General features: G+C 47.0%; 1 protein-coding gene across 1 annotated transcript; it reads left to right on the top strand.

Annotated features, from left to right (window-relative positions):
• Positions 1–29: 29 nt before the first annotated feature.
• Positions 30–25,525, top strand: LOC110519449 (scavenger receptor cysteine-rich domain-containing protein DMBT1). The gene is made up of 10 exons (XM_090211815.1): positions 30–174; positions 405–511; positions 2,197–2,266; positions 19,058–19,264; positions 21,367–21,681; positions 22,110–22,415; positions 22,541–22,819; positions 23,632–23,952; positions 24,056–24,144; positions 24,270–25,525. The coding sequence occupies exons 1-10, from the start codon at positions 30–32 to the stop codon at positions 24,402–24,404; spliced, it is 1,974 nt and encodes a 657-aa protein (XP_090067941.1). The 3' UTR covers positions 24,405–25,525.
• Positions 25,526–27,215: the final 1,690 nt, after the last annotated feature.

The following is a 27,215-nucleotide window of genomic DNA, read 5'->3' as shown; positions in this document are numbered from 1 at the left end:
ATTAACCAAACCAGTATGTCAAAGGTTTTATGCCCAACAGGAGAACTACAGAAGGAGGTGGCACACCAGATTCAACTGGGAGACTGGGTCTGGATCCAATCACTAAAGAGAAAAAACTGGAAGCAGCCACGGTGGGAGGGGCCATGCCAAGTACTCCTGGTGACTGCCTTCGCGGTGAGGATAGCTGAAAGAGCAACCTGGGTGCACATCACACATTGTAAGAGGGTAGGACACACTGACACTGGCGAACAGTGATAGGGGTAGGAGCAGAACCGTAATCAACAGGATACGGGGGTTACACTCCTACTGAAGATTCCCTTATACCCGACCTTTCCCTGCTGTGAGCGTTCATAGAAGTGGAAGTATGTCTTGGCCTCTTGCTGATGATGTGTTCTCTGGGAGAGGGTTCACAGGTGGGCTGGCCATCCTGAGCTGTCTGATTGTGGGAGCCATATTCCTGATACAGCATGAACCCCCCGAGGAGGCCAAAAAGGGTAACTGGACTCATATGGTAGACGAGGGAAATTCGATTTTACCAAAGCATTTTAAAAGGTCACTGAAACTGAATAGTAAGTTGGGGAAGGATATCTCAGTTGTGTTCTATGTAGACCAATTGGGGTCCTTCACTCCTTGGCAGTCTAGAACATTGGGTCACTGGGGAAGGTATTTGTGTAAATCACCGTGTAATTAATGGAATCAAGTCATAGCTCACACTGAGAAGGGTGGCTATGCAAACCCACACACTCAATATGGGAACAGATGGAGTTTAGTAAAGGTGGGAGTTTTGGGCTGTTTTCCGGAGCAGGGGTGGTATTGTATAAAGGTACGAATTACCATTAAAACTGTAAAGATCCAGGATCTTGGATTATGGTATGTTGGTTTTGATCAGTCTTTAACAGATACTATGGTACCATTCCAGGTCACAGAGGTAAAAGCTGGGAAGGATACTATGGGCAGCCGGAGTTTAATCAGTCTCCCTAACACAACTGGTATTCCTAGTCTAATCATCCAGGGCCAAGGACCAGTGCAAATAGTTGAGACAAAAGACTTTAAAGAAGTGATAGAGTTGGAGACTGGGTTTAGAGATTCCAACCTCTGGTTAGAGTGGATTCAATATACGGCCAGATCAGTAGCTAAAGAAGAATGCTATGCCTGTGCCACAGCAAAACCTCAGTTGACAACCATCCCTTTTCCATTAAATTGAATGAATTCACCTAAGGGAATGGCATGTATGGTAAAGCTATTCATGGAAGCAGGAAAGACAGATAATAACAGTTGTACAGATTTGCACTATTTATATCCACATGTTCCTCTGAAATCTAGGCTTACTCCTTTCACAGTGGCAAGATGAGACTATTACTGTTTGGCCCAGTATTGTACTTATGGGAAATATGTAGGGGAAGTCAGTACCTGCAATAGGACAGAGAATGTTACTACTGATGAGAACCTGAGCGATCTGGCAAGCTGGTTGAGATCTGGGGATTTCAGTAAGATAAGGAGGCCCAGGGCTGACATCTGGTGGTTGTGTGGGGGAATGTCGTTATGGCCGAGTTGACCTGTTAATTGGACAGGGATATGTGTACTAGTTCATTTGGGAATGCCTTTCACACTCATTCAACACCATGACATGAAGTTGGCCAAACGGGAGAAAAGAAGTACTCCGTCTAGGTCTTTTGATGATAGAGTTTATATTGACAACATTGGGGTTCCACGGGGGGTGCCAGACGAGTTCAAAGCTAGAAATCAGATCCTGTCAGGATTAGAGTCAAGTATTTTCTGGTGGTCCACTCTCAATAAGAATGTGGACTGGATTAATTATATGTATTATAATCAACAGCGCTTCATCAATTATATCAGAGATGCAATAAAAAGATTGGCAGAGCAGACTAAAGCAATCAGCTTGGCAGAATAGAATCGCGTTAGATATGTTATTGGCAGTGAGGGGGGGGGGGGGGGGGGGTTGTGTGCTATTCGGGTCGATGTGCTGTACGTTCATCCCAAATAACACAGCCCCGGATGGATCAGTGACCAAGGCCTTGGCTGGTTTAACCACCCTAGCTCACGAATTGGCAGAAAACTCTGGGGTGGAAACTTCTCTGACGAGTTGGTTTGACAGTATGTTTGGCAAATGGAAAAATGTGATGATTACGGTGTTGTGGGCGACTTTCACCTGTGTGACTGTGTTCGTTTGTGCAGATGTGGTTTGATTCCGTGTGTGAAAGTTCTCATTTCCAGGACTCTGGAGAGATTGATGACTCGACAGATGGTGAGATACGGAACAATTCAAAGCTCTGACCAATGGGATGAAGAATACAGACTTCCCAGCATAGGAGAAGGCTCTGTGTCTTTTAATTGGGAGGAGCCTATGTTTGATGGGACCATGTTTTATGTTTAGGTTTCCTTGTTTTGATGTTAAGACTGTTTCTTTGATGAAGATTATAACGAAAATCCTGATAAGAAGAGTTATGATTCTGATGTCGGTCCAGAGCAGTCAATGTTAGTACCTATATTGATATTTGTTAGGTTGATTTTGATTAAAAATAGATGTGTAATCCTTACTATTTAATCAAAGTGTGGAGGGTTATCTAATAAAAATAGATGTGTAATCCTTACTATTTAATCAGTGTGGAGTGTTATCTAATAAAAATAGATGTGTAATCCTTACTATTTAATCAAAGTGTGGAGGGTTATCTAATAAAAATAGATGTGTAATCCTTACTATTTAATCAAAGTGTGGAGGGTTATCTAATAAAAATAGATGTGTAATCCTTACTATTTAATCAAAGTGTGGAGGGTTATCTAATAAAAATAGACGTGTAATCCTTACTATTTAATCAAAGTGTGGAGGGTTATCTAATAAAAATAGATGTGTAATCCTTACTATTTAATCAAAGTGTGGAGGGTTATCTAATAAAAATAGATGTGTAATCCTTACTATTTAATCAAAGTGTGGAGGGTTATCTAATAAAAATAGATGTGTAATCCTTACTATTTAATCAAAGTGTGGAGGGTTATCTAATAAAAATAGATGTGTAATCCTTACTATTTAATCAAAGTGTGGAGGGTTATCTAATAAAAATAGATGTGTAATCCTTACTATTTAATCAAAGTGTGGAGGGTTATCTAATAAAAATAGATGTGTAATCCTTACTATTTAATCAAAGTGTGGAGGGTTATCTAATAAAAATAGATGTGTAATCCTTACTATTTAATCAAAGTGTGGAGGGTTATCTAATAAAAATAGACGTGTAATCCTTACTATTTAATCAAAGTGTGGAGGGTTATCTAATAAAAATAGATGTGTAATCCTTACTATTTAATCAAAGTGTGGAGGGTTATCTAATAAAAATAGATGTGTAATCCTTACTATTTAATCAAAGTGTGGAGGGTTATCTAATAAAAATAGATGTGTAATCCTTACTATTTAATCAAAGTGTGGAGGGTTATCTAATAAAAATAGATGTGTAATCCTTACTATTTAATCAAAGTGTGGAGGGTTATCTAATAAAAATAGATGTGTAATCCTTACTATTTAATCAAAGTGTGGAGGGTTATCTAATAAAAATAGATGTGTAATCCTTACTATTTAATCAAAGTGTGGAGGGTTATCTAATAAAAATAGATGTGTAATCCTTACTATTTAATCAAAGTGTGGAGGGTTATCTAATAAAAATAGATGTGTAATCCTTACTATTTAATCAAAGTGTGGAGGGTTATCTAATAAAAATAGATGTGTAATCCTTACTATTTAATCAGTGTGGAGGGTTATCTAATAAAAATAGATGTGTAATCCTTACTATTTAATCAAAGTGTGGAGGGTTATCTGATAAAAATAGATGTGTAATCCTTACTATTTAATCAAAGTGTGGAGGGTTATCTAATAAAAATAGATGTGTAATCCTTACTATTTATTCAAAGTGTGGAGGGTTATCTAATAAAAATAGATGTGTAATCCTTACTATTTATTCAAAGTGTGGAGGGTTATCTAATAAAAATAGATGTGTAATCCTTACTATTTAATCAAAGTGTGGAGGGTTATCTAATAAAAATAGATGTGTAATCCTTACTATTTAATCAAAGTGTGGAGGGTTATCTAATAAAAATAGATGTGTAATCCTTACTATTTAATCAAAGTGTGGAGGGTTATCTAATAAAAATAGATGTGTAATCCTTACTATTTATTCAAAGTGTGGAGGGTTATCTAATAAAAATAGATGTGTAATCCTTACTATTTAATCAAAGTGTGGAGGGTTATCTAATAAAAATAGATGTGTAATCCTTACTATTTAATCAAAGTGTGGAGGGTTATCTAATAAAAATAGATGTGTAATCCTTACTATTTAATCAAAGTGTGGAGGGTTATCTAATAAAAATAGATGTGTAATCCTTACTATTTAATCAAAGTGTGGAGGGTTATCTAATAAAAATAGATGTGTAATCCTTACTATTTAATCAAAGTGTGGAGGGTTATCTAATAAAAATAGATGTGTAATCCTTACTATTTAATCAAAGTGTGGAGGGTTATCTAATAAAAATAGATGTGTAATCCTTACTATTTAATCAAAGTGTGGAGGGTTATCTAATAAAAATAGATGTGTAATCCTTACTATTTAATCAGTGTGGAGGGTTATCTAATAAAAATAGATGTGTAATCCTTACTATTTAATCAAAGTGTGGAGGGTTATCTAATAAAAATAGATGTGTAATCCTTACTATTTAATCAAAGTGTGGAGGGTTATCTAATAAAAATAGATGTGTAATCCTTACTATTTATTCAAAGTGTGGAGGGTTATCTAATAAAAATAGATGTGTAATCCTTACTATTTAATCAAAGTGTGGAGGGTTATCTAATAAAAATAGATGTGTAATCCTTACTATTTAATCAAAGTGTGGAGGGTTATCTAATAAAAATAGATGTGTAATCCTTACTATTTAATCAAAGTGTGGAGGGTTATCTAATAAAAATAGATGTGTAATCCTTACTATTTAATCAAAGTGTGGAGGGTTATCTAATAAAAATAGATGTGTAATCCTTACTATTTAATCAAAGTGTGGAGGGTTATCTAATAAAAATAGATGTGTAATCCTTACTATTTAATCAAAGTGTGGAGGGTTATCTAATAAAAATAGATGTGTAATCCTTACTATTTAATCAAAGTGTGGAGGGTTATCTAATAAAAATAGATGTGTAATCCTTACTATTTAATCAAAGTGTGGAGGGTTATCTAATAAAAATAGATGTGTAATCCTTACTATTTAATCAAAGTGTGGAGGGTTATCTAATAAAAATAGATGTGTAATCCTTACTATTTAATCAAAGTGTGGAGGGTTATCTAATAAAAATAGATGTGTAATCCTTACTATTTAATCAAAGTGTGGAGGGTTATCTAATAAAAATAGATGTGTAATCCTTACTATTTATTCAAAGTGTGGAGGGTTATCTAATAAAAATAGATGTGTAATCCTTACTATTTAATCAAAGTGTGGAGGGTTATCTAATAAAAATAGATGTGTAATCCTTACTATTTAATCAAAGTGTGGAGGGTTATCTAATAAAAATAGATGTGTAATCCTTACTATTTAATCAAAGTGTGGAGGGTTATCTAATAAAAATAGATGTGTAATCCTTACTATTTATTCAGTGTGGAGGGTTATCTAATAAAAATAGATGTGTAATCCTTACTATTTAATCAAAGTGTGGAGGGTTACCTAATAAAAATAGATGTGTAATCCTTACTATTTAATCAAAGTGTGGAGGGTTATCTAATAAAAATAGATGTGTAATCCTTACTATTTAATCAAAGTGTGGAGGGTTATCTAATAAAAATAGATGTGTAATCCTTACTATTTAATCAAAGTGTGGAGGGTTATCTAATAAAAATAGATGTGTAATCCTTACTATTTAATCAAAGTGTGGAGGGTTATCTAATAAAAATAGATGTGTAATCCTTACTATTTATTCAAAGTGTGGAGGGTTATCTAATAAAAATAGATGTGTAATCCTTACTATTTAATCAAAGTGTGGAGGGTTATCTAATAAAAATAGATGTGTGCTAGTGAGTATAATATTTAGTCAAAAGTGTGGATTGTTATGGGATTTTTATCAATAATGACTAAATGAGGTATACTGCACTATAACTGGCAAGAATTCTACCCTGTCTTTCTTGTAGTATTAAATAATGTTTGTCCATTAGAAAAGGGTTACATGGCATGGACCTAGGAAGAAAGGAATGTACGTGGAGATAAGAGAGGACGTGGAGGGCTCCTCCAGGGTTACATGGCATGGACCTAGGAAGAAAGGGATGTACGTGGAGATAAGAGAGGACAGGGAGGACTCATCCAGGGTTATGGTGTCTGGGGGAGCCTGGAATGGTCAGTTTAGGGGTTATAAACTGTGGTTAGACTCATGTGAAAATCCATGTTTGTGTCTATGTCTGTGCGTAGTTTAGGATGATATAAGAAGGACTGTAATTGTGAAAACTTGAGAGCTCTCGCAAATAAATTGGGACCTGATCAATTGTGAGCTGGGAATTCTGTCTGTTTTATTTAAGACCAGAACTTTACAAACTCTGGGTATCAGACCGATAAATATAATTGGAATTTATGAAAACTGATTAAATAATTACTTGACATTTACCTGCAGCCATTCCCCAGTACACTCTCTCTCCCCCTCCCTTTCTGTTTGTGTGATTGTGTGGTTGGAGACAGGTGTGTTGGAGTCAGAGCAGATCCCTACCATCTGCAACCCGTTCCATAATCAAGACCTCTACAAATACCCAATCCTGCCACCACTCTGCCAGATCGTAATCTCTGCTCAGTCAGTCATTAGCCTAGCCTTTAGTTACGACTCAAGAGCCTGTTTCCCTGCCGTATACCGTTTAATCCTCTCATTACAGTTACGTCTCTGTCTCCTGTCTACTGTTCCACAGCTCACCACCACACCACCTTGCGTTGGATTTCCCTCCCTACCACTACATTGGATTCCCCTCCAGACCTGCTTACCCTGTTCAACTCAGCCAACTCCAACCGGGTTTTCCTGCTACTCATCCAAGTTTCCCCGGTTCAGCACTCCGTATCTCTTTGTTTACAGTAAACATTTGGTTCATTATCCCTGCTTCCTCATCTGCTCTTTGATTCCGCCCCATCACTCCTCGTGACACGGGGTTCCGTGCCCCGTAACCCAACTCTCTCCCCGACCCCCACCAGTCTAGTACATAACTCAATTCCCTGTCTCTCACCACCACCAGTCTTGTCAATAACTCAACTCTCTCCCCGACCCCCACCAGTCTAGTACACAACTCAACTCTCTCCCTGACCCCCACTAGTCTAGTACATAACTCAACTCTCTCCTCGACCCCCACCAGTCTAGTACACAACTGAACTCTTTACATGAACCCCACTATTCTAGTATATTTATCAAATCTCTCCCTGACCCCCACCAGTCTAGTACATAACTCAATTCCCTGTCTCTCACCACCACCAGTCTTGTCAATAACTCAACTCTCTCCTTGACCCCCACCAGTCTAGTACATAACTCAACTCTCTCCTTGACCCCCACCAGTCAAGTACACAACTCAAATCTCTCCTTGACCCCCACCAGTCTAGTACACAACTCAAATCTCTCCTTGACCCCCACCAGTCTAGTACACAACTCAAATCTCTCCTTGACCCCCACCAGTCAAGTACACAACTCAAATCTCTCCTTGACCCCCACCAGTCTAGTACACAACTCAAATCTCTCCTTGACCCCCACCAGTCTAGTACACAACTCAAATCTCTCCTTGACCCCCACCAGTCTAGTACACAACTCAAATCTCTCCTTGACCCCCACCAGTCTAGTACACAACTCAAATCTCTCACTGAACCACAACGGTCTAGTACATAACTCAACTCTCTCCCTGACCCTCACCAGTCTAGTACATAACTCAACGTTCTCCCGACCCCCACCAGTCTAGTACATAACTCAACTCTCTCCCTGACCACCACCAGTCTAGTACATAACTCAACTCTCTCCCTGACCCCCACCAGTCTAGTACACAACTCAAATCTCTCCTCGACCCCCACCAGTCTAGTACACAACTCAAATCTCTCCTCGACCCTCACCAGTCTAGTACATAACTGAACTCTTTCCCTGACCCCCACTATTCTAGTATATTTATCAAATCTCTCCCTGGCCCCCACCAGTCTAATACACAACTCAAATCTCTCGCAGAAACCCAACGGTCTAGTACATAACTCAACTCTCTCCCTGACCCTCACCAGTCTAGTACATAACTTAACTCTCTCTCCAACACAATTTCATTCCTACTTTTTGATTACATATTTATCCCAAGGGAAAGGATTGGAAACACCTAAACATACATTAACACAGAAACAGCACAATTCATCTCATATGACCTAGTAGTCCTGTAGAGCTGTTTAACATCCACACTACATTACATCCTCCATATAATTAATCTCATATGACCTAGTAGAACTGTAGAGCTGTTTAACATCCACACAATATACACTACATTACATCCTCCATATAATTAATCTCATATGACCTAGTAGAACTGTAGAGCTGTTTAACATCCACACAATATAGCTGGGTCTCCCTGTTCTGTCCCTATGTGTCCACTGCCCTGCAGAGCCCCAACCCAACACATCCCACTCAGCTTTAGGGTCTTAGTGAAACATTCATTATTGGTTACAGGTGTGTTAGGTCAAGGCCAGAGTGACAACCCACAGGACAGCAGACCCCCAGGGCAGGACTGAACAACCCAGCAGCTATTGAAAACAGGAAGTGGGCATCTTTTCAATACAGACTCCTTTTGTTGTAGTGTTTTCAATATAAGACATCCAGACCTTATTCAAGTTGTCCAGTAAACCCTGATAAGAGGTGAACTGAAGCAGTAGAAAGTTAGAGGTGACATTATAGCACACACTATATGTGTAACTTTGCTGCTCTGCCAGCAGTTTCCTGTGGAGTTTTTCTAATGTCAGTGTTTCCTGTTTGTAGGTGTGTTTAACTGATCTTATCTGCTTAAGTTTGTCACATCATAGAAGTAAGAAAGTAATGAGATAGAAGTCATATAGCCTAGCAGTATTTCTCACTCTTCAGTCCACACTTTATGACAGCAGACTGTGGAGCCCCAGTTAGAGACAGATATGATACCTGCAGTGGTACTGATGACCCTGTTGTGGAGCACAGGTAGGATGCTGTTATATTGATATACACTTGTGACAGTTACTGAGATATGATTTAATATTGTAAGATATATTATAATTTGCAGGGTTAGTAAAATAACATGCAACTGGAAGCAGACAGTAAAAATGTGTCTCAAAGCAGGACAATGATGTGATCACCTGTAAATGTACTTTACTGTAGTCTAACTGTCCATCTGGGGACAGGCACTAATGTCAGTTAAGTTGTGATGGTGTCCTGCATCTGACTGTTGTATATTCAGTGTGTCAATGATTGATTGTATCTGTCTCTATGTAAATGAATGAGAGTATATATTATGTATTATATATTATATTGGTGTTATGTTAGAGTAGGAGAAGGGAGGGGTGTAGATGATAGAGGTATATGAGTTGAGTCAAGATCAACGGGTCCAATACTATATGTCGCGAAGAGAGAGAGAGAATGAGAGAGAGAGAGAGAGAGAGAGAGAGAGAGAGAGTGTGTGCAAGAGAAATGAGCAGAGCGAGAGGGAGGAGAGAGGAGGGGTGGGGAAAGCAGAGGATGGGAGGGTACAGAGGAGGGACAGGGAGACAGGAGGGTAGGGGAGGGAGGAGGGTAACGGAGAGAAAAGGAGAGGGGAGAGAGAGATTTGTGGAGGAAAGAGAAGGAGAGAGAAGCGGAGGGTAAAGAGAAGGGGAGGGGAGAGAGAGAAATGTGGCGGAGAGAGAAAGAGAGAGAAGGGGAGGGGAGAGAGAGAAATGTAGAGGAGAGAGAAAGACAGAGAAGGGGAGGGAGAAGGGGAGGGGAGAGAGAAGGGGAGGGGAGAGAGAGAAATGTGGAGGAGAGAGAAAGAGAGAGAAGGGGAGGGAAGAGATGGGGGAGGGGAGAGAAATAGTAGGAAGAGCTCCACTAGGGCCCTCTCAGCCAGCTGGCTCCACTAGGGCCCTCTCAGCCAGCCGGCTCCACTAGGGCCCTCTCAGCTAGCTGGCTTCACTAGGGCCCTCTCAGCCAGCCTGCTCCACTAGGGCCCTCTCAGCCAAGCTAGGTCCACTAGGGCCCTCTCAGCCAGCTGGCTCCACTAGGGCCCTATCTGCCACCTGGCTCCACTAGGGCCCTCTCAGTCAGCTGGTTCCACTAAGGCCCTCTCAGCCAGCCGGCTCCACTAGGGCCCTCTCAGCCAGCCTGCTCCACTAGGGCCCTCTCAGTCAGCTGGTTCCACTATGGCCCTCTCAGCCACCTGGCTCTACTAGGGCCCTCTCAGCCACCTGGCTCCACTCGGGCCCTCTCAGTCACCTGGCTCCACTAGGGCCCTCTCAGTCAGCTGGTTCCACTAGGGCCCTCTCAGCCAGCCGGCTCCACTAGGGCCCTCTCAGTCAGCTGGTTCCACTAGGGCCCTCTCAGCCAGCCGGCTCCACTAGGGCCCTCTCAGCCACCTGGCTCCACTAGGGCCCTCTCAGCCACCTGGTTCCACTAGGGCCCTCTCAGCCAGCCTGCTCCACTAGGGCCCTCTCAGCCAAGCTAGCTCCACTAGGGACCTCTCAGCTAAGCTAGCTCCACTTGGGCCCTCTAAGCCAAGCTAGCTCCACTAGGGCCCTCTCAGCCAGCCGGCTCCACTAGGGCCCTCTCAGCCAGCCTGCTCCACTAGGGCCCTCTCAGCCAGCTGGCTCCACTAGGGCCCTCTCAGCCACCCGGCTCCACTAGTGCCCTCTCATTCAGTTGGCTCCACTAGTGCCCTCTCAGCCAGCCGGCTCCTCTAGGGCCCTCTCAGCCAGCCGGCTCCTCTAGGGCCTTCTCAGCCAGCCTGCTCCACTAGGGCCCTCTCAGTCAGCTGGTTCCACTAAGGCCCTCTCAGCCACCTGGCTCCACTAGGGCCCTCTCAGCCACCTGGCTCCACTCGGGCCCTCTCAGCCTCCTGGCTCCACTAGGACCCTCTCAGCCACCTGGCTCCACTAGGGCCCTCTCAGCCACCTGGCTCCACTAGGGCCCTCTCAGTCACCTGGCTCCACTAGGGCCCTCTCAGCCAGCCGGCTCCACTAGGGACGTCTCAGCCACCTGGCTCCACTAGTGCCCTCTCAGCCAGTTGGTGTGTGTAGGAGAGTGTGAGTTGTGTGTGCAAAAAGTAGAAGTAAAATTGTCAAGGGGTATGAACTAAAGTGATAAATCTAGTCCACTGGTTCCCCTGTTCTCATCACAACAGGTCACACATTCTGCTGACATGATTACACAATGTGGTAATGTGGTAACAGATACAGGGGCTTGTCAATATTACATATTATTTTTCAAATTATTTTGTGGTCCTTGTATGCTGAGAGAAAATGATGTCTCCTATATATGTTTCTAACAACATAGTATGTTATGACAGACAGACAGACAGACAGACAGACAGACAGACACAGACAGACACAGACAGACAGACAGACAGACAGACAGACAGACAAGACACGCAGACAGAGATAACTACTAGTCACCCCTCCACTCTCTCCCTGAGTCCAGGCCCCAGACAGACTGACTGACTGACAGACAGACAGACAGACAGACAGACAGACAGACAGACAGACAGACAGACAGGCAGGCAGGCAGACAGAGAGAACTACTAGTCACCCCTCCACTCTCTCCCTGAGTCCAGGCCCCAGACAGACTGACTGACTGACTGACAGACAGACAGACAGACAGACAGACAGACAGACAGACAGACAGACAGACAGACAGAAAGACAGACAGACAGACAAGACAGAGAGAACTACTAGTCACCCCTCCACTATCTCCCTGAGTCCAGGCCCCAGACAGACAGACAGACAGACAGACAGACAGACAAGACAGACAAGACAGAGAGAACTACTAGTCACCCCTCCACTCTCTCCCTGAGTCCAGGCCCCAGACAGACAGACAGACAGACAAGACAGACAAGACAGAGAGAACTACTAGTCACCCCTCCACTCTCTCCCTGAGTCCAGGCCCCAGACAGACAGACATAACTACTAGTCACCCCTCCACTCTCTCCCTGAGTCCAGGCCCCAGACAGACAGAACAGCAACACCGTCAGAACTATAGCAGTCTTCATTCTGAAATGACTCTGGTCTTCTTCAGAAGTAGTGCAGTAGTCTACACGGTTCAGAACTCACCTTTTTAAACACTTCTTATCACTCATATCATGAGGTTTCACATGTGTTTGGTTACATCGTGCCCAATGTGTCACACCTGCTCCCCCCCTCCCCTCCCTGGAGCCCGAAGGCCCCAGGCTCACCAGCATTACTCTCCATCCTGCACCATCATTACACACACCTGCTACCCCCCCCCCCCCCCCCTCCCTGGAGCCCGAAGGCCCCAGGCTCACCAGCATTACTCTCCATCCTGCACCATCATTACACACACCTGCTCCCCCCGTCACGCGCATCAACGATTATTGGACCTGGACTCAGTCACCTCTGTCATTACCTTCCCTACATCTGTCTGGATCCTGATCTGTTCCCTGCTTCAGCATTAATTGTGGTTTGTGGTTTTGTACCCGTGTGCTGACGCTGTTCTTGTCTTTGTCTGTTCCTGATTAAATGTTGATTCCACGTACCTGCTTCTCATCTCTGGCGTATGTCCTGACACATTGTTCTTCTGAGTGATAAAACAGCAAACATTAAGAGTGTTTACTTATCAGACCCACATATATAATAAATATACTATAATCATATGCTTTTAGTACTCACACATGAATCATATCCTGTTTGCAGGTCATGTGTTGTTTTGAGACAGCAGTAAAAACACACTGACAGGACAGTTCCTCTTATGGCCACTAGGTGGTAATCTGGTGTCTCAGACGCAGGACTGGAGACCAGATGGAATCATTGTCCCAATTATCCTCCTTTCTCCTAAAGTGTGCACTTGTTCCCTTCCCTTCACTGAAATGACTGGTAAACTAAATATAGTGGAAACAACCACTTGATAACAGTAGAGTCCTCTGAGTGGAACGGTGGGAGACAAACAGTACCTCCTCTCCCCTTCTCCAATTCTCCTCTTATCTCTCTCCTCTTTTCTACCCCTCTCCTCTTTTCAACTTTTCAACCCCCTCTCCTCTTTCCTCTCCCCTTCTCCACCATCTCCTCTCCTCTCCTCTTTTCTCTCCTCTCTCTCCACTCCACTCCTCTCCTCTCCTCTCCTCTCCTTTTCTCTCCACTCCACTCCACTCCTCTCCTCTCCTCTCCTTTTCTCTCCACTCCACTCCACTCCACTCCACTCCACTCCACTCCACTCCTCTTTCCTCTCCTCTCCTCTCCTTTTCTCTCCACTCCACTCCTCTCCTCTCCTCTCCTCTTTCCTCTCCTCTCCTCTCCTCTTTCCTCTCCTCTCCTTTTCTCTCCACTCCACTCCTCTCCTCTCCTCTCCTCTCGTTTTCTCTCCACTCCACTCCTCTCCTCTCCTTTCCTCTCCTCTCCTCTTTCCTCTCCTCTCCTTTTCTCTCCACTCCTCTCCTCTCCTCTCCTCTCCTCTCCACTCCTCTCCTCTCCTCTCCTCTTTCCTCTCCTCTCATTTTCTCTCCACTCCTCTCCTCTCCTCTCCTCTTCATCTTTTTACCACTGACTTCTCACCAGTGATGTCATCATAACCAGTAACCTGTTCCTCTCTTGGCCCAGCCTGACCCTGACATATAGCATCAGGCCTGTTGAGTTGACTTGGGTAACAGACCTCTAGCTTCTACACCACATCCCCCCTTCTCCTGCTCTAACATGAGACCTCATCAGTACTCATTTTGGGTGCTGGTACTGTTTATATTTAGGTGCTGGAACATTAAGCCAATATTCTATAAGAGGTGAACTCAAGCAGTAGAAAGTTAGAGGTGATATTATAGGACACTATGTGTAACTTTGCTGCTCTGTCAGCAGTTTCCTGTGGAGTTTTTTTAACATATCAGTTTGCTGTAGTGTGTTCAACCACTGATCCAAGATAAGTTGCTAGGAAGTTAATCTCACATCATTGAAGTTAGGACGTAATGAGAGAGAAGTCATATAGCCTAGCAGTATTTTGCACTCTTCAGTCCACTCTTTATGACAGCAGACTGTGGAGCCCCAGTTAGAGGCAGACATGATACCTGCAGTGGTACTGATGACCCTGTTGTGGAGCAGAGGTAGGATTTTGTTACACTGATATACACTTGTGACAGTTACTGAGATATGATTTGATATTGTAAGATATATTATAATTTGCAGGGTTAGTAAAATAACATGCAACTGGAAGCAGACAGTAAAAATGTCTCTCAATGCAGGACAATGATGTAATCACCTGTAAATGTACTTTACTGTAGTCTAACTGTCCATCTGGGGACAGGCACTAATGTCAGTTAAGTTGTGATGGTGTCCTGCATCTGACTGTTGTATATTCAGTGTGTCAATGATTGATTGTATCTGTCTCTATGTAAATGAGAGTATATATTATGTATTATATATTATATTGGTGTTATGTTAGAGTAGGAGAAGGGAGGGGTGTAGATGATAGAGGTCTATGAGCTGAGTCAAAATCAACAGGTCCAACACTATACGTCATGAAGAGAGAGAGAACAAGAGAGAGAGAACAAGAGAGAGAGAGAGAGAGAAGGAGCGCGTGAGCGCAAAAGAAATGAGCAGAGCGATAGGGAGGAGAGAGGAGGGGTGGGGAGAGCAGAGGATGGGAGGGGACAGAGGAGGGACGGTGAGAAAGGAGGGGAGGGGAGGGACGAGGGTAACGGAAAGAAGGGGAGGGGAGAGAGAGAAATGTGGAGGAGAGAGAAAGAGAGAGAAGGGGAGGGAGAGAGAGAAATGTGGAGGAGAGAGAAAGAGAGAGAAGGGGAGGGAGAGAGAGAGAAATGTGGAGGAGAGAGAAAGAGAGAGAAGGGAAGAGATGGGGGAGGGGAGAGAAATAGTAAAGGAAGGGCTCCACTAGGGTCCTCTCAGCCAGCCTGCTCCACTAAGGCCCTCTCAGCCAGCCTGCTCCACTAGGGCCCTCTCAGCCAGCTGGCTCCACTAGGGCCCTCTCAGCCAGCCTGCTCCACTAGGGCCCTCACAGCCAGCCTGCTCCAGTAGGGCCCTCTCAGCCAGCCTGCTCCACTAGGGCCCTCTCAGCCAGCCTGCTCCACTAGGGCCCTCACAGCCAGCCTGCTCCACTAGGGCCCTCTCAGCCAGCCTGCTCCACTAGGGCCCTCACAGCCAGCCTGCTCCAGTAGGGCCCTCTCAGCCAGCCTGCTCCACTAGGGCCCTCTCAGCCAGCCTGCTCCACTAGGGCCCTCACAGCCAGCCTGCTCCAGTAGGGCCCTCTCAGTCAGCCTGCTCCACTAGGGCCCTCTCTGTCAGCCTGCTCCACTAGGGCCCTCTCAGCCAGCCTGCTCCACTAGGGCCCTCACAGCCAGCCTGCTCCACTAGGGCCCTCTCAGTCAGCCTGCTACACTAGGGCCCTCTCAGCCAGCCTGCTCCACTAGGGCCCTCTCAGCCAGTCTGCTCCACTAGGGCCCTCTCAGCCACCTGGCTCCACTAGGGCCCTCTCAGCCACCTGGCTCCACTAGGGCCCTCTCAGCCAGTCTGCTCCACTAGGGCCCTCTCAGCCACCTGGCTCCACTAGGGCCCTCTCAGCCACCTGGCTCCACTAGGGCCCTCTCAGCCAGTCTGCTCCACTAGGGCCCTCTCAGCCACCTGGCTCCACTAGGGCCCTCTAAGCCAGCCTGCTCCACTAGGGCCCTCTCAGCCAGCCTGCTCCACTAGGGCCCTCACAGCCAGCCTGCTCCACTAGGGCCCTCTCAGTCAGCCTGCTCCACTAGGGCCCTCTCAGCCAGCCTGCTCCACTAGGACCCTCTCAGCCAGTCTGCTCCACTAGGGCCCTCTCAGCCAGCCTGCTCCACTAGGGCCCTCTCAGCCAGCCTGCTCCAATAGGGCCGTCTCAGCCAGCTTGCTCCACTAGGGCCCTCTCAGCCTGCCTGCTCCACTAGGGCCCTCTCAGCCAGTCTGCTCCACTAGGGCCCTCTCAGCCAGCCTGCACTACTAGGGCCCTCTCAGCAAGTCTGCTCCACTAGGGCCCTCTCAGCCACCTGGCTCCACTAGGGCCCTCTCAACCAGCCGGCTCCACTAGGGCCCCCTCAGCCAGCTGGCTCCATTAGGGCCCTCTCAGCCATTCTGCTCCACTAGGGCCGTCTCAGCCAGCCTGCTCAACCAGGGCCCTCACAGCCAGCCTGCTCCACTAGGGCCCTCTCAGCCAGCCTGCTCCACTAGGGCCTTCTCAGCCAGTCTGCTCCACTAGGGCCCTCTCAGCCAGCCTGCTCCACTAGGGCCCTCTCAGCAAGCCTGTTCCACTAGGGCCCTCTCAGCCTGCCTGCTCCACTAGGGCCCTCTCAGCCAGCCTGCTCCACTAGGGCCCTCTCAGCCAGCCTGCTCCACTAGGGCCCTCTCAGCTAGCTGGCTCCTCTAGGGCCCTCTCAGACAGTTGGCTCCTCTAGGGCCCTCTCAGTCACCTGGCTCCAATTGGGCCCTCTCAGCCAGCCTGCTCCACTAGGGCCCTCTCAGCCAGCCTGCTCCACTAGGGCCCTCTCAGCCAGTCTGCTCAACTAGGGCCCTCTCAGCCACCTGGCTCCACTAGGGCCCTCTCAACCAGCCCGCTCCACTAGGGCACTCTCAGCCAGCTGGCTACACTAGGGCCCTCTCAGCTAGCTGGCTCCACTAGGGCCCATTCAGCCAGCCTGCTCCACTAGGGCCCTCTCAGCCAGCCTGCTCCACTAGGGCCCTCTCATTCAGCCTGCTCCACTAGGGCCCTCTCAGCCAGCTGGCTACACTAGGGCCCTCTCAGCTAGCTGGCTCCACTAGGGCCCTCTCAGCCACCTGGCTCCACTAGGGCCCTCTCAGCCAGCCTGCTCCACTAGGGCCCTCTCAGCAAGCCTGTTCCACTAGGGCCCTCTCAGCCTGCCTGCTCCACTAGGGCCCTCTCAGCCAGCCTGCTCCACTAGGGCCCTCTCAGCCAGCCTGCTCCACTAGGGCCCTCTCAGCTAGCTGGCTCCACTAGGGCCCTCTCAGACAGTTGGCTCCTCTAGGGCCCTCTCAGTCACCTGGCTCCACTAGGGCCCTCTCAGCCAGCCTGCTCCACTAGGGCCCTCTCAGCCAGCCTGCTCCACTAGGGCCCTCTCAGCCAGTCTGCTCCACTAGGGCCCTCTCAGCCAGCCTGCACTACTAGGGCCCTCTCAGCCAGCCTGCTCCACTAGGGCCCTCTCAGCCACCTGGCTCCACTAGGGCCCTCTCAACCAGCCGGCTCCACTAGGGCCCCCTCAGCCAGCTGGCTCCATTAGGGCCCTCTCAGCCATTCTGCTCCACTAGGGCCCTCTCAGCCAGCCTGCTCAACCAGGGCCCTCACAGCCAGCCTGCTCCACTAGGGCCCTCTCAGCCAGCCTGCTCCACTAGGGCCTTCTCAGCCAGCCTGCTCCACTAGGGCCCTCTCAGCCAGCCTGCTCCACTAGGGCCCTCTCAGCCAGCCTGCTCCACTAGGGCCCTCTCAGCAAGCCTTTTCCACTAGGGCCCTCTCAGCCAGCCTGCTCCACTAGGGCCCTCTCAGCCAGCCTGCTCCACTAGGGCCCTCTCAGCCAGTCTGCTCAACTAGGGCCCTCTCAGCCACCTGGCTCCACTAGGGCCCTCTCAGCCAGCATGCTCCACTAGGGCCCTCTCAACCAGCCCGCTCCACTAGGGCCCTCTCAGCAAGCCTTTTCCACTAGGGCCCTCTCAGCCTGCCTGCTCCACTAGGGCCCTCTTAGCCAGCCTGCTCCACTAGGGCCCTCTCAGCCAGCCTGCTCCACTAGGGCCCTCTCAGCTAGCTGGCTCCACTAGGGCCCTCTCAGACAGTTGGCTCCTCTAGGGCCCTCTCACTCACCTGGCTCCACTAGGGCCCTCTCAGCCAGCCTGCTCCACTAGGGCCCTCTCAGCCAGCCTGCTCCACTAGGGCCCTCTCAGCCAGTCTGCTCCACTAGGGCCCTCTCAGCCAGCCTGCACTACTAGGGCCCTCTCAGCCAGCCTGCTCCACTAGGGCCCTCTCAGCCACCTGGCTCCACTAGGGTCCTCTCAACCAGCCGGCTCCACTAGGGCCCCCTCAGCCAGCTGGCTCCATTAGGGCCCTCTCAGCCATTCTGCTCCACTAGGGCCGTCTCAGCCAGCCTGCTCAACCAGGGCCCTCACAGCCAGCCTGCTCCACTAGGGCCCTCTCAGCCAGCCTGCTCCACTAGGGCCTTCTCAGCCAGCCTGCTCCACTAGGGCCCTCTCAGCCAGCCTTCTCCACTAGGGCCCTCTCAGCCAGCCTGCTCAACTAGGGCCCTCTCAGCAAGCCTTTTCCACTAGGGCCCTCTCAGCCTGCCTGCTCCACTAGGGCCCTCTCAGCCAGCCTGCTCCACTAGGGCCCTCTCAGCCAGCCTGCTCCACTAGGGCCCTCTCAGCTAGCTGGCTCCTCTAGGGCCCTCTCAGACAGTTGGCTCCTCTAGGGCCCTCTCAGTCACCTGGCTCCACTAGGGCCCTCTCAGCCAGCCTGCTCCACTAGGGCCCTCTCAGCCAGCCTGCTCCACTAGGGCCCTCTCAGCCAGTCTGCTCAACTAGGGCCCTCTCAGCCACCTGGCTCCACTAGGGCCCTCTCAGCCAGCATGCTCCACTAGGGCCCTCTCAACCAGCCCGCTCCACTAGGGCACTCTCAGCCAGCTGGCTACACTAGGGCCCTCTCAGCTAGCTGGCTCCACTAGGGCCCATTCAGCCAGCCTGCTCCACTAGGGCCCTCTCAGCCACCTGGTTCCACTAGGGCCCTCTCAGCCACCTGTTTCCACTAGGGCCCTCTCAGCCACCTGGCTCCACTAGGGCCCTCTCAGCCACCTGGCTCCACTAGGGCCCTCTCAGCCACCTGGCTCCACTTGGGCCCTCTCAGCCAAGCTGGCTCCACTTGGGCCCTCTCAGCCACCTGGCTCCACTAGGGCCCTCTCAGCCAAGCTGGCTCCACTAGAGCCCTCACTGTCAGCTGGCTCCACTAGAGCCCTCACTGTCAGCTGGCTCCACTACGGTCTTCTCAGTCAGCTGGTGTCTATAGGAGAGCTCCACTACGGTCTTCTCAGTCAGCTGGTGTCTATAGGAGAGTGTGAGCTGTGTGGACAAAAAGTAGAAGTACAAATGTCAAGAAAAATGAACTAAAGTGATAAATCTAGTCCTAGGTTTTATTTACTATGGTGTTTGTTCTCCACTGGTTACCCTGTTCTCATCACAACATTTCACACATTCTGCTGACATGATGACACACTGTGGTATTTCACCTAACAGATACGGGAGCTTGTCAATATTATATTTGTTTTCAAATTATTTTGGGGTCTTTGTAATCTGAGGGAAATATGTGTCTCCTATATCGTTGTACATTTGGCAGGAGGTTAGGAAGTGCTGCTCAGTTTCCACCTCAATTTGTGGGCAGTGGGCACACAGTGGGCTCAATAGCAAGCACACAAACACACACACACACACACAAAGAACAGAGCAGAAGAAGTAAATGATCAATGCAGAAGTGTGTGTGTGTGTGTGTGTGGTCTATGTAGTTTATGGATGTGTGTGAGAATAAGAGTAAAGAGGGGAGAAGAGAAGAAGAGGGGGAGAAGAGGAGAGGGGGAGAGGAGGAGAAGAGGGAGAGAAGAGGAGAGGGGGAGAGGAGGAGAGGAGAGGGGGAGAGGAGGAAACGAGAAGAGGGGGGTGGAGAAGAGGTGAGGAGATGAGAGGAGGAGAATAGGAGATGAGAGGGGGAGAAGAGGAGATGGGCAGAATAGGAGAAGAGCAGAGAAGAAGAGGTGAGGGGTAGAAGAGGAGAGGAGACGGGGAGAAGAGGACAGGAGTGAGAAGAGTAGAGGAATGAGAAGAGGAGAGGTGGGAGAAGTGTGAGAGGGGGAGGAGAGGGGGAGGAGAGTAGCGGCGGAGAAGAGGAGAGAAAAGAGAGAAGAGGAGAGGAGATGAGGGGAGAGGAGAAGGGGAGAGGAGAGGAGAGCGGGAGAAGATGAGGGGGAATAGAGGAGGAGAAGAGGAGAGTGGGAGAGGAGAAGGGAAGAGGGGGAGAAGAGGGGGAATAAAGGGGGAGGAGAGGAGAGGGAGGAGAAGAGAGGGAAGAGGAGAGGAGAGGGGAGGAGAGGAGAGGGGAGGAGAGGAGAGGGGAGGAGAGCGGGAGAAGATGAGGGGGAATAGAGGAGGAGAAGAGTAGGGAGGAGAGGAGAAGGGAAGAGGGGGAGAAGAGGGGGAATAAAGGGGGAGGAGAGGAGAGGGAGGAGAAGAGGATAAGAGAGAGGGGGAGATGAGAAGAAGGGGGGAGGAGAGGAGAGGAGGGGAGTGGAGAGGGTGAGAAGAGGAGAGGGGGAGAAGGCAAGAGGGGGAGAAGATGGGAGAAGAGGAGAAGAGACGAGGAGAAGATGAGAAGGGGAGAGGAAGAGAAAAGAGAGGAGGTACTGTTTGTCTCCCACCGTTCCACTCAGAGGACTCTACTGTTATCAAGTGGGTTTTTCCACTATATTTAGTTACCAGTCATTTCAGTGAAGGGAACAAGTGCACACTTTAGGAGAAAGGAGAGATAATTGGGACAATGCTTCTTTCTAGTCTCCAGTCCTGCGTCTGTGACACCAGATTATCACCTAGTGGCCATAAGAGGAACTGTCCTGTCAGTGTGTTTTTACTGCTGGCTCAAAACAACACATGACCTGCAAACAGGATATGATTCATGTGTGAGTACTAAAAGCATATGATTATAGTATATTTATTATATATGTGGGTCTGATAAGTAAACACTCTTAATGTTTGCGGTTTTATCCCTCAGAAGAACATTGGTCACTATGTAACCAAACACATGTGAAACCTCATGATAAGACTGTCTTCCCCATCACATCATGAAAGTTCATGTTGATGTTCATTTAACCTCGGTCTCTCTTTCTCCTCTGTCTCTCTCTTTCTCCTCAGATCTCCAGGCTCAAAGCGTCAGTCCACCAGGTAGGTAGAGTATAAATCTACAGTGATTATAGCAGTTCAATATTAGTCAACTTTATTATCCCACATGGAGAAATTCATGTGTCCATACAAACCATTCTAAACCCCAATAACAAGTAGTGTTTTATGGAACTACTAATACTTGTCAACCACAAAGCACTACTGCTGTTAGAATAACAGAATCACTGTCATCATCTGTCCTCACCACTGTGTTTTCCTCTCTGCTGTTTACAGCTGAACTCTCAGTCAGACTGGTGAATGGGACCACTTCCTGTTCTGGGACAGTGGAAGTCTTCTACAGAGGACAGTGGACACGTCTATGTTTTAGTTGGTGGTGGAGAATAATGATAGAGGCTAATGTTGTGTGTAGAGAGCTGGATTGTGGGAATCCTGTAGCTGAATCTAGAGGACGTCTGGTTGAAGATGGAAGAAGAGGAGTCACACTATATAGTAGATGCAGGGGAAATGAGTCTTCTATTAGACAGTGTGACAACAGTAGAGGACCTGGTGTCTGTGATGGTAAATATTATCATCATGTGACCTGTTCAGGTAAGAGACGGGTCATATTGAGAGATTTATTTATACATTATACAATATTACCATGTATCATGTTTTATGTGTTTTTATTTCATTTAAATAGAGAGAGAGATGTCAGATGTATTTAAACATTATATTTGTGTTTGTCATATTGGTTTATGGGAGATGTTCATGGGCAGATCATTGTAGTTCAGATGGTACTGAAGTGAAGCTGCCTGATGGATGTCCAGCTGTTTATTTTCTAGAAAGTGAAGTGAACTTATTCCTGTCTCCTGCCTGCATTATTCCCAACCCGATCCTGAGTGACTAGGAACCCATTTCTACCTCTTACAGTATCAAACATAGCAAACTACTATCTTTTATCCAACATATTTATGTTTAGTCCTTGACAGTGTCATCAACAAAACTGATTGAATGTTCAACCAACTCTTTTTCTCCAGAGTCTGTGCGGCTTGTGGATGGAGCTGGTCTCTGCTCTGGGAGAGTGGAGGTGAAGTCCAATCAGTCCTGGGCCTCAGTGTGTGAAGCTGACTTTGACCGGCAGGATGCAGAGGTTGTCTGTAGGGAGTTTGGCTGTGGGGCTCCTGCAGCTCTACAGGGGGGGCTCTATGGAGAAAGTGAGGGTCAGACCTGGGATAAAGAGTTCCAGTGTAAAGGCAAAGAGTCCCTTCTCCTGGACTGTGACACCTCAGACAGAGAGAACAACACCTGCCTACCTGGTAATGCTGTTGGACTCACCTGCTCAGGTAAGAAACAGTTTGTCACTCAGTCAACATTGTTTCTCATCTGGAGTGAAGAATATGAGAGACAATATAGGTGTGTTTTAGTGAGAAAATAGTAAGATTACTGTCTCTCTCTTTTCTTTTCTCAGAGCCTGATGATGTGAGGCTGGTGGGAGGAGGCAGTCGCTGTGCTGGTGGAGTGGAGTGGTATGACCAGGGAGAGTGGAGGATTGTGGGAGCTGAGGACTGGGACCAGAGGGATGTAGCTGCAGTAGTGTGTAGACAGCTGGGTTGTGGCTCCACTGTTTCAGTACCACCTGGAAACACCACTAGAGGGATTAGAGTTTACTGTTCTTGGTCTGAGTCTTCACTGAGGGAGTGTAGAAGAACGTATGAACTCCTTCCAGGACTCACAGTGATCTGCTCAGGTAATAACAAAACACACTATATGGCCAAAAGTATGTGGACATTTGTGGATCCGGCTATTTCAGCCACAGCAGTTGCTGACAGGTGTTTGAAATTGAGCACACAGCCATGCAATCTCCATAGACAAACATTGCCAGTAGATTGGACTTACTGAAGATCTCAGTGACTTAACGTGGCAAGTCTAGGAGCAACAACGGCTCAGCCGTGAAGTGGTAGACAACACAAGCAGAACGGACCGCCGGGTGTTGAACCACGTAGAGCCTAAAAATAATCCTCTGTTTTAAAACTCACTGCTGAGTTCCACATACTTTTGTCCATGTATTATATCTCCTTCCTGGACTCACAGTGATCTGCTCAGGTAATAACAACATATTATCATTATATTCAACTGATTTCCTTCATTCATACAACTTCCTCTGCACCTCTCATGATGACTGTTTAACTTGTCAGTCTGCTTTACTAAATAGATCACTCAGTCAAGTAGGAATCAAATACAACTTAAATATCCCAGAATGCTTTGTATTTGAGTGTTATCTCAGTGAACGTCTCTACTCACTACCACTGTCACATGTCATGTTATTGTCACATCTAAATGAGGAAAGTAGTTGAGGAGCTACGTTTTATTTTTCTCTCCTCTTGTTCCAGATGTCCTGCTTCAGCCTGATATCAACATATGTTGTCTCAGTGACTGTAGGCCCACTACTCATGTTGCCCTGTGAGGGAGGGTGGCTGGCACTGTTACATGCTGATGTTATTGTCATATCTATAGGAAACTAGTTGAAGAGGTTTTTCTTGTTCTCTTTTATTGTTACAGATCTCCTGGTCCAGCCTGATATCTTCCTGACTGACCCAATGGGAGGGGTCTTCAGGGGCCACCAGGGGCCCGAGATGTTCAGGGGCTACAACTTCACCATCACCTGCTCCACTCAGCCACAGTACCCAGGAGGCTCCTTCCTCCTCACATTCACCGGTTCCAACAGAACCCAGACCCAGCCAGCTGTCAATCACTCTGCTGCCTTCCTCTTCCCTGCTGCAGATGACTCCCACCAAGGGACCTACAGCTGTGTTTATGACAATTATGTTTTCTCTCATAACTTCTCCTCTGAGAGTGAGCTCCTCTCCCTCACCATCACAGGTAACTGAACATGAACCAGACTTATGACTTTGTCATTGACAGATTTCCCACAGATCTATGTGATGATGATCAGTCCCCTCATCAAAGGTGTTTCTGTTTGCAGCCTCTCCTCTGCCAGCCTTCATCATCAGACACGTTGTAGTGCTGCTGATCCTACTGACAGCCATCACCACCTCCTACCTGTACTACAAGGTAAAGACATTTACTCAGACGTTACAAGTCATTTAAACTAGAGGGAGAGGGTGAGGGGGAGAGGGAGGGAGAGAATGGAGATACTAGAGAGTAAATGTCTGACTGTTGGTGCTGTGTCTCCCTAGCCCACCAGGAGGCAGAAGAGAGTGAACAGGGTGAGCAGCATGGATCTTGATGTCAATGCCATGGAGATGGTCTCTCTGAGCTCCAGAGCTGAAGCTGGACCGGGAGAGGAGAGAGCAGCCCAGGGGACGGAGTAGGAGTAGAATGAATCTGACCCTACATGCTGATCTTAGGTCAGTTTTGTGTTTTAAATCGATGGTCAGCAGTGGACTGGTGTTTAAAATGTGGTGACAAACCTGAAGTGGTTCTAATTTTAATAACAAGTTCAGAATTAGTTTCTCTTTCTAGAACCTTGGAAGAAATCTAAAAGGAGTGACTGCAACCACCATTATTCATTTAGTTTGGTTTTTACCACCAGAGAAACATGGGGTTCTGGGTAACATGGGGTTTTGGGTAACATGGGGTTTGGGGTAACATGGGGTTTGGTAACATGGGGTTTGGTAACGTGGGGTTCTGGGTAACATGGGGTTCTGGGTAACATGGGGTTTTGGGTAACATGGGGTTTTGGGTAACATGGGGTTTTGGGTAACATGGGGTTTTGGGTAACATGGGGTTGGGTAACATGGGTTCTGGGTAACATGGGGTTTTGGGTAACATGGGGTTGGGTAACATGGGTTCTGGGTAACATGGGGTTCTGGGTAACATGGGGTTTTGGGTAACATGGGGTTTTGGGTAACATGGGGTTTTGGGTAACATGGGGTTTTGGGTAACATGGGGTTGGGTAACATGGGTTCTGGGTAACATGGGGTTCTGGGTAACATGGGGTTTTGGGTAACATGGGGTTCTGGGTAACATGGGGTTCTGGGTAACATGGGGTTCTGGGTAACATGGGGTTTTGGGTAACATTGGGTTCTGGGTAACATGGGGTTTGGGTAACATGGGGTTTTGGGTAACATGGGTTTTGGTAACATGGGGTTTGGGTAACATGGTGTTCTGGTAACATGGTGTTCTGGTAACATGGGGTTTGGGTAACATGGGGTTTTGGGTAACATGGGGTTTTGGGTAACATGGGGTTTTGGGCAACATGGGATTTTGGGCAACATGGGTTTCTGGGTAACATGGGGTTTGGGTAACATGGGTTTTGGTAACATGGGGTTTGGGTAACATGGGGTTTTGGGTAACATGGGTTTTGGGTAACATGGGTTTTGGTAACATGGGGTTTTGGATAACATGGGGTTTTGGGTAACATGGGTTTTGGGTAACATGGTGTTTTGGTAACATGGGGTTTTGGATAACATGGGGTTTTGGGTAACATGGGTTTTGGGTAACATGGTGTTTTGGTAACATGGGGTTTTGGATAACATGGGGTTTTGGGTAACATGGGTTTTGGGTAACATGGGGTTTTGGGTAACATGGGGTTTTGGGTAACATGGGGTTTGGGTAACATGGGTTCTGGGTAACATGGGGTTTGGGTAACATGGGTTCTGGGTAACATGGGGTTTGGGTAACATGGGTTCTGGGTAACATGGGTTCTGGGTAACATGGGGTTTTGGATAACATGGGGTTTTGGGTAACATGGGTTTTGGGTAACATGGGTTTTGGGTAACATGGGGTTTTGGGTAACATGGGGTTTTGGGTAACATGGGGATTGGGTAACATGGGTTTTGGGTAACATGGGGTTTTGGGTAACATGGGGTTTTGGGTAACATGGGGTTTGGGTAACATGGGGTTCTGGGTAACATGGGGTTTGGGTAACATGGGGTTTGGGTAACATGGGGTTTTGGGTAACATGGGGTTTTGGGTAACATGGGGTTTGGGTAACATGGGGTTTGGGGTAACATGGGGTTTGGGGTAACATGGGGTTCTGGGTAACATGGGGTTCTGGGTAACATGGGGTTCTGGGTAACATGGGGTTTTGGGTAACATGGGGTTCTGGGTAACATGGGGTTCTGGGTAACATGGGGTTTGGGGTAACATGGGTTCCGAGTAACATGGGGTTTTGATTATTTTAATTTCAATTACGTCTGTTTTGTGTCCAGAATGTATTGATTTTTTATTTTCTCTTAGATTCTTTGTCTTATTTAGTGTCTCTTAGATTCTTTATCTTATTTAGTGTCTCTTAGATTCTTTACCTTATTTAGTGTCTCTTAGATTCTTTATCTTATTTAGTGTCTCTTAGATTCTTTATCTTATTTAGTGTCTCTTAGATTCTTTACCTTATTTAGTGTCTCTTAGATACTTTATCTTATTTAGTGTCTCTTAGATTCTTTATCTTACTTAGTGTCTCTTAGATTCTTTATCTTATTTAGTGTCTCTTAGATTCTTTATCTTATTTAGTGTCTCTTAGATTCTTTATCTTATTTTGTGTCTCTTAGATTCTTTATCTTATTTAGTGTCTCTTAGATTCTTTATCTTATTTAGTGTCTCTTAGATTCTTTATCTTACTTAGTGTCTCTTAGATTCTTTATCTTATTTAGTGTCTCTTAGATTCTTTATCTTATTTAGTGTCTCTTAGATTCTTTATCTTATTTAGTGTCTCTTAGATTCTTCATCTCATTTAGGGTTCTAGAAAACCCCATGTTTATCAAGAATGGTCCACCACATCCAGCCAACTGGACAAGTGAAGTGTAGGAAGCTTTGGAGTCAACATATTCTGGGGTCAAAGGGTGGGGGTCCAACTGAATATCAGGAAGGTGTTCCTAATGTTTTGTCCACTCAGTGTACAGTTGATGTGAGTTCAGATGATGCTGCTGTGATGTTATTTACTCTTTCCAGATAAACACCTGTTGTTCTCTAAACTGTCATGGAGTCACTGAATGTTTTAATAAACTCACTGTCAGTCTTGTGTGATTTCCCCTCCAGTGTTTTATTTCCCTGTGATCAAAGGGTTATTGATCATTAGTGATTCCATCAGTGACACCAGACATCATCTCAGCCCAGAGGTCCAGCTCAGCACCTTGACCCTTAGTGACCTCTCCCCCAGACAGACAGACAGACAGACAGAACTA

The sequence above is a fragment of the Oncorhynchus mykiss genome, chromosome 19 (assembly GCF_057628025.1).
Source record: "Oncorhynchus mykiss isolate SJ-2025 chromosome 19, ASM5762802v1, whole genome shotgun sequence".
In the NCBI taxonomy this organism is placed as follows: Eukaryota; Metazoa; Chordata; class Actinopteri; order Salmoniformes; family Salmonidae; genus Oncorhynchus; species Oncorhynchus mykiss.
The sequence above is the reverse complement of the archived record's forward strand: the minus strand, read 5'-3'. Positions and strand labels throughout refer to the sequence as shown.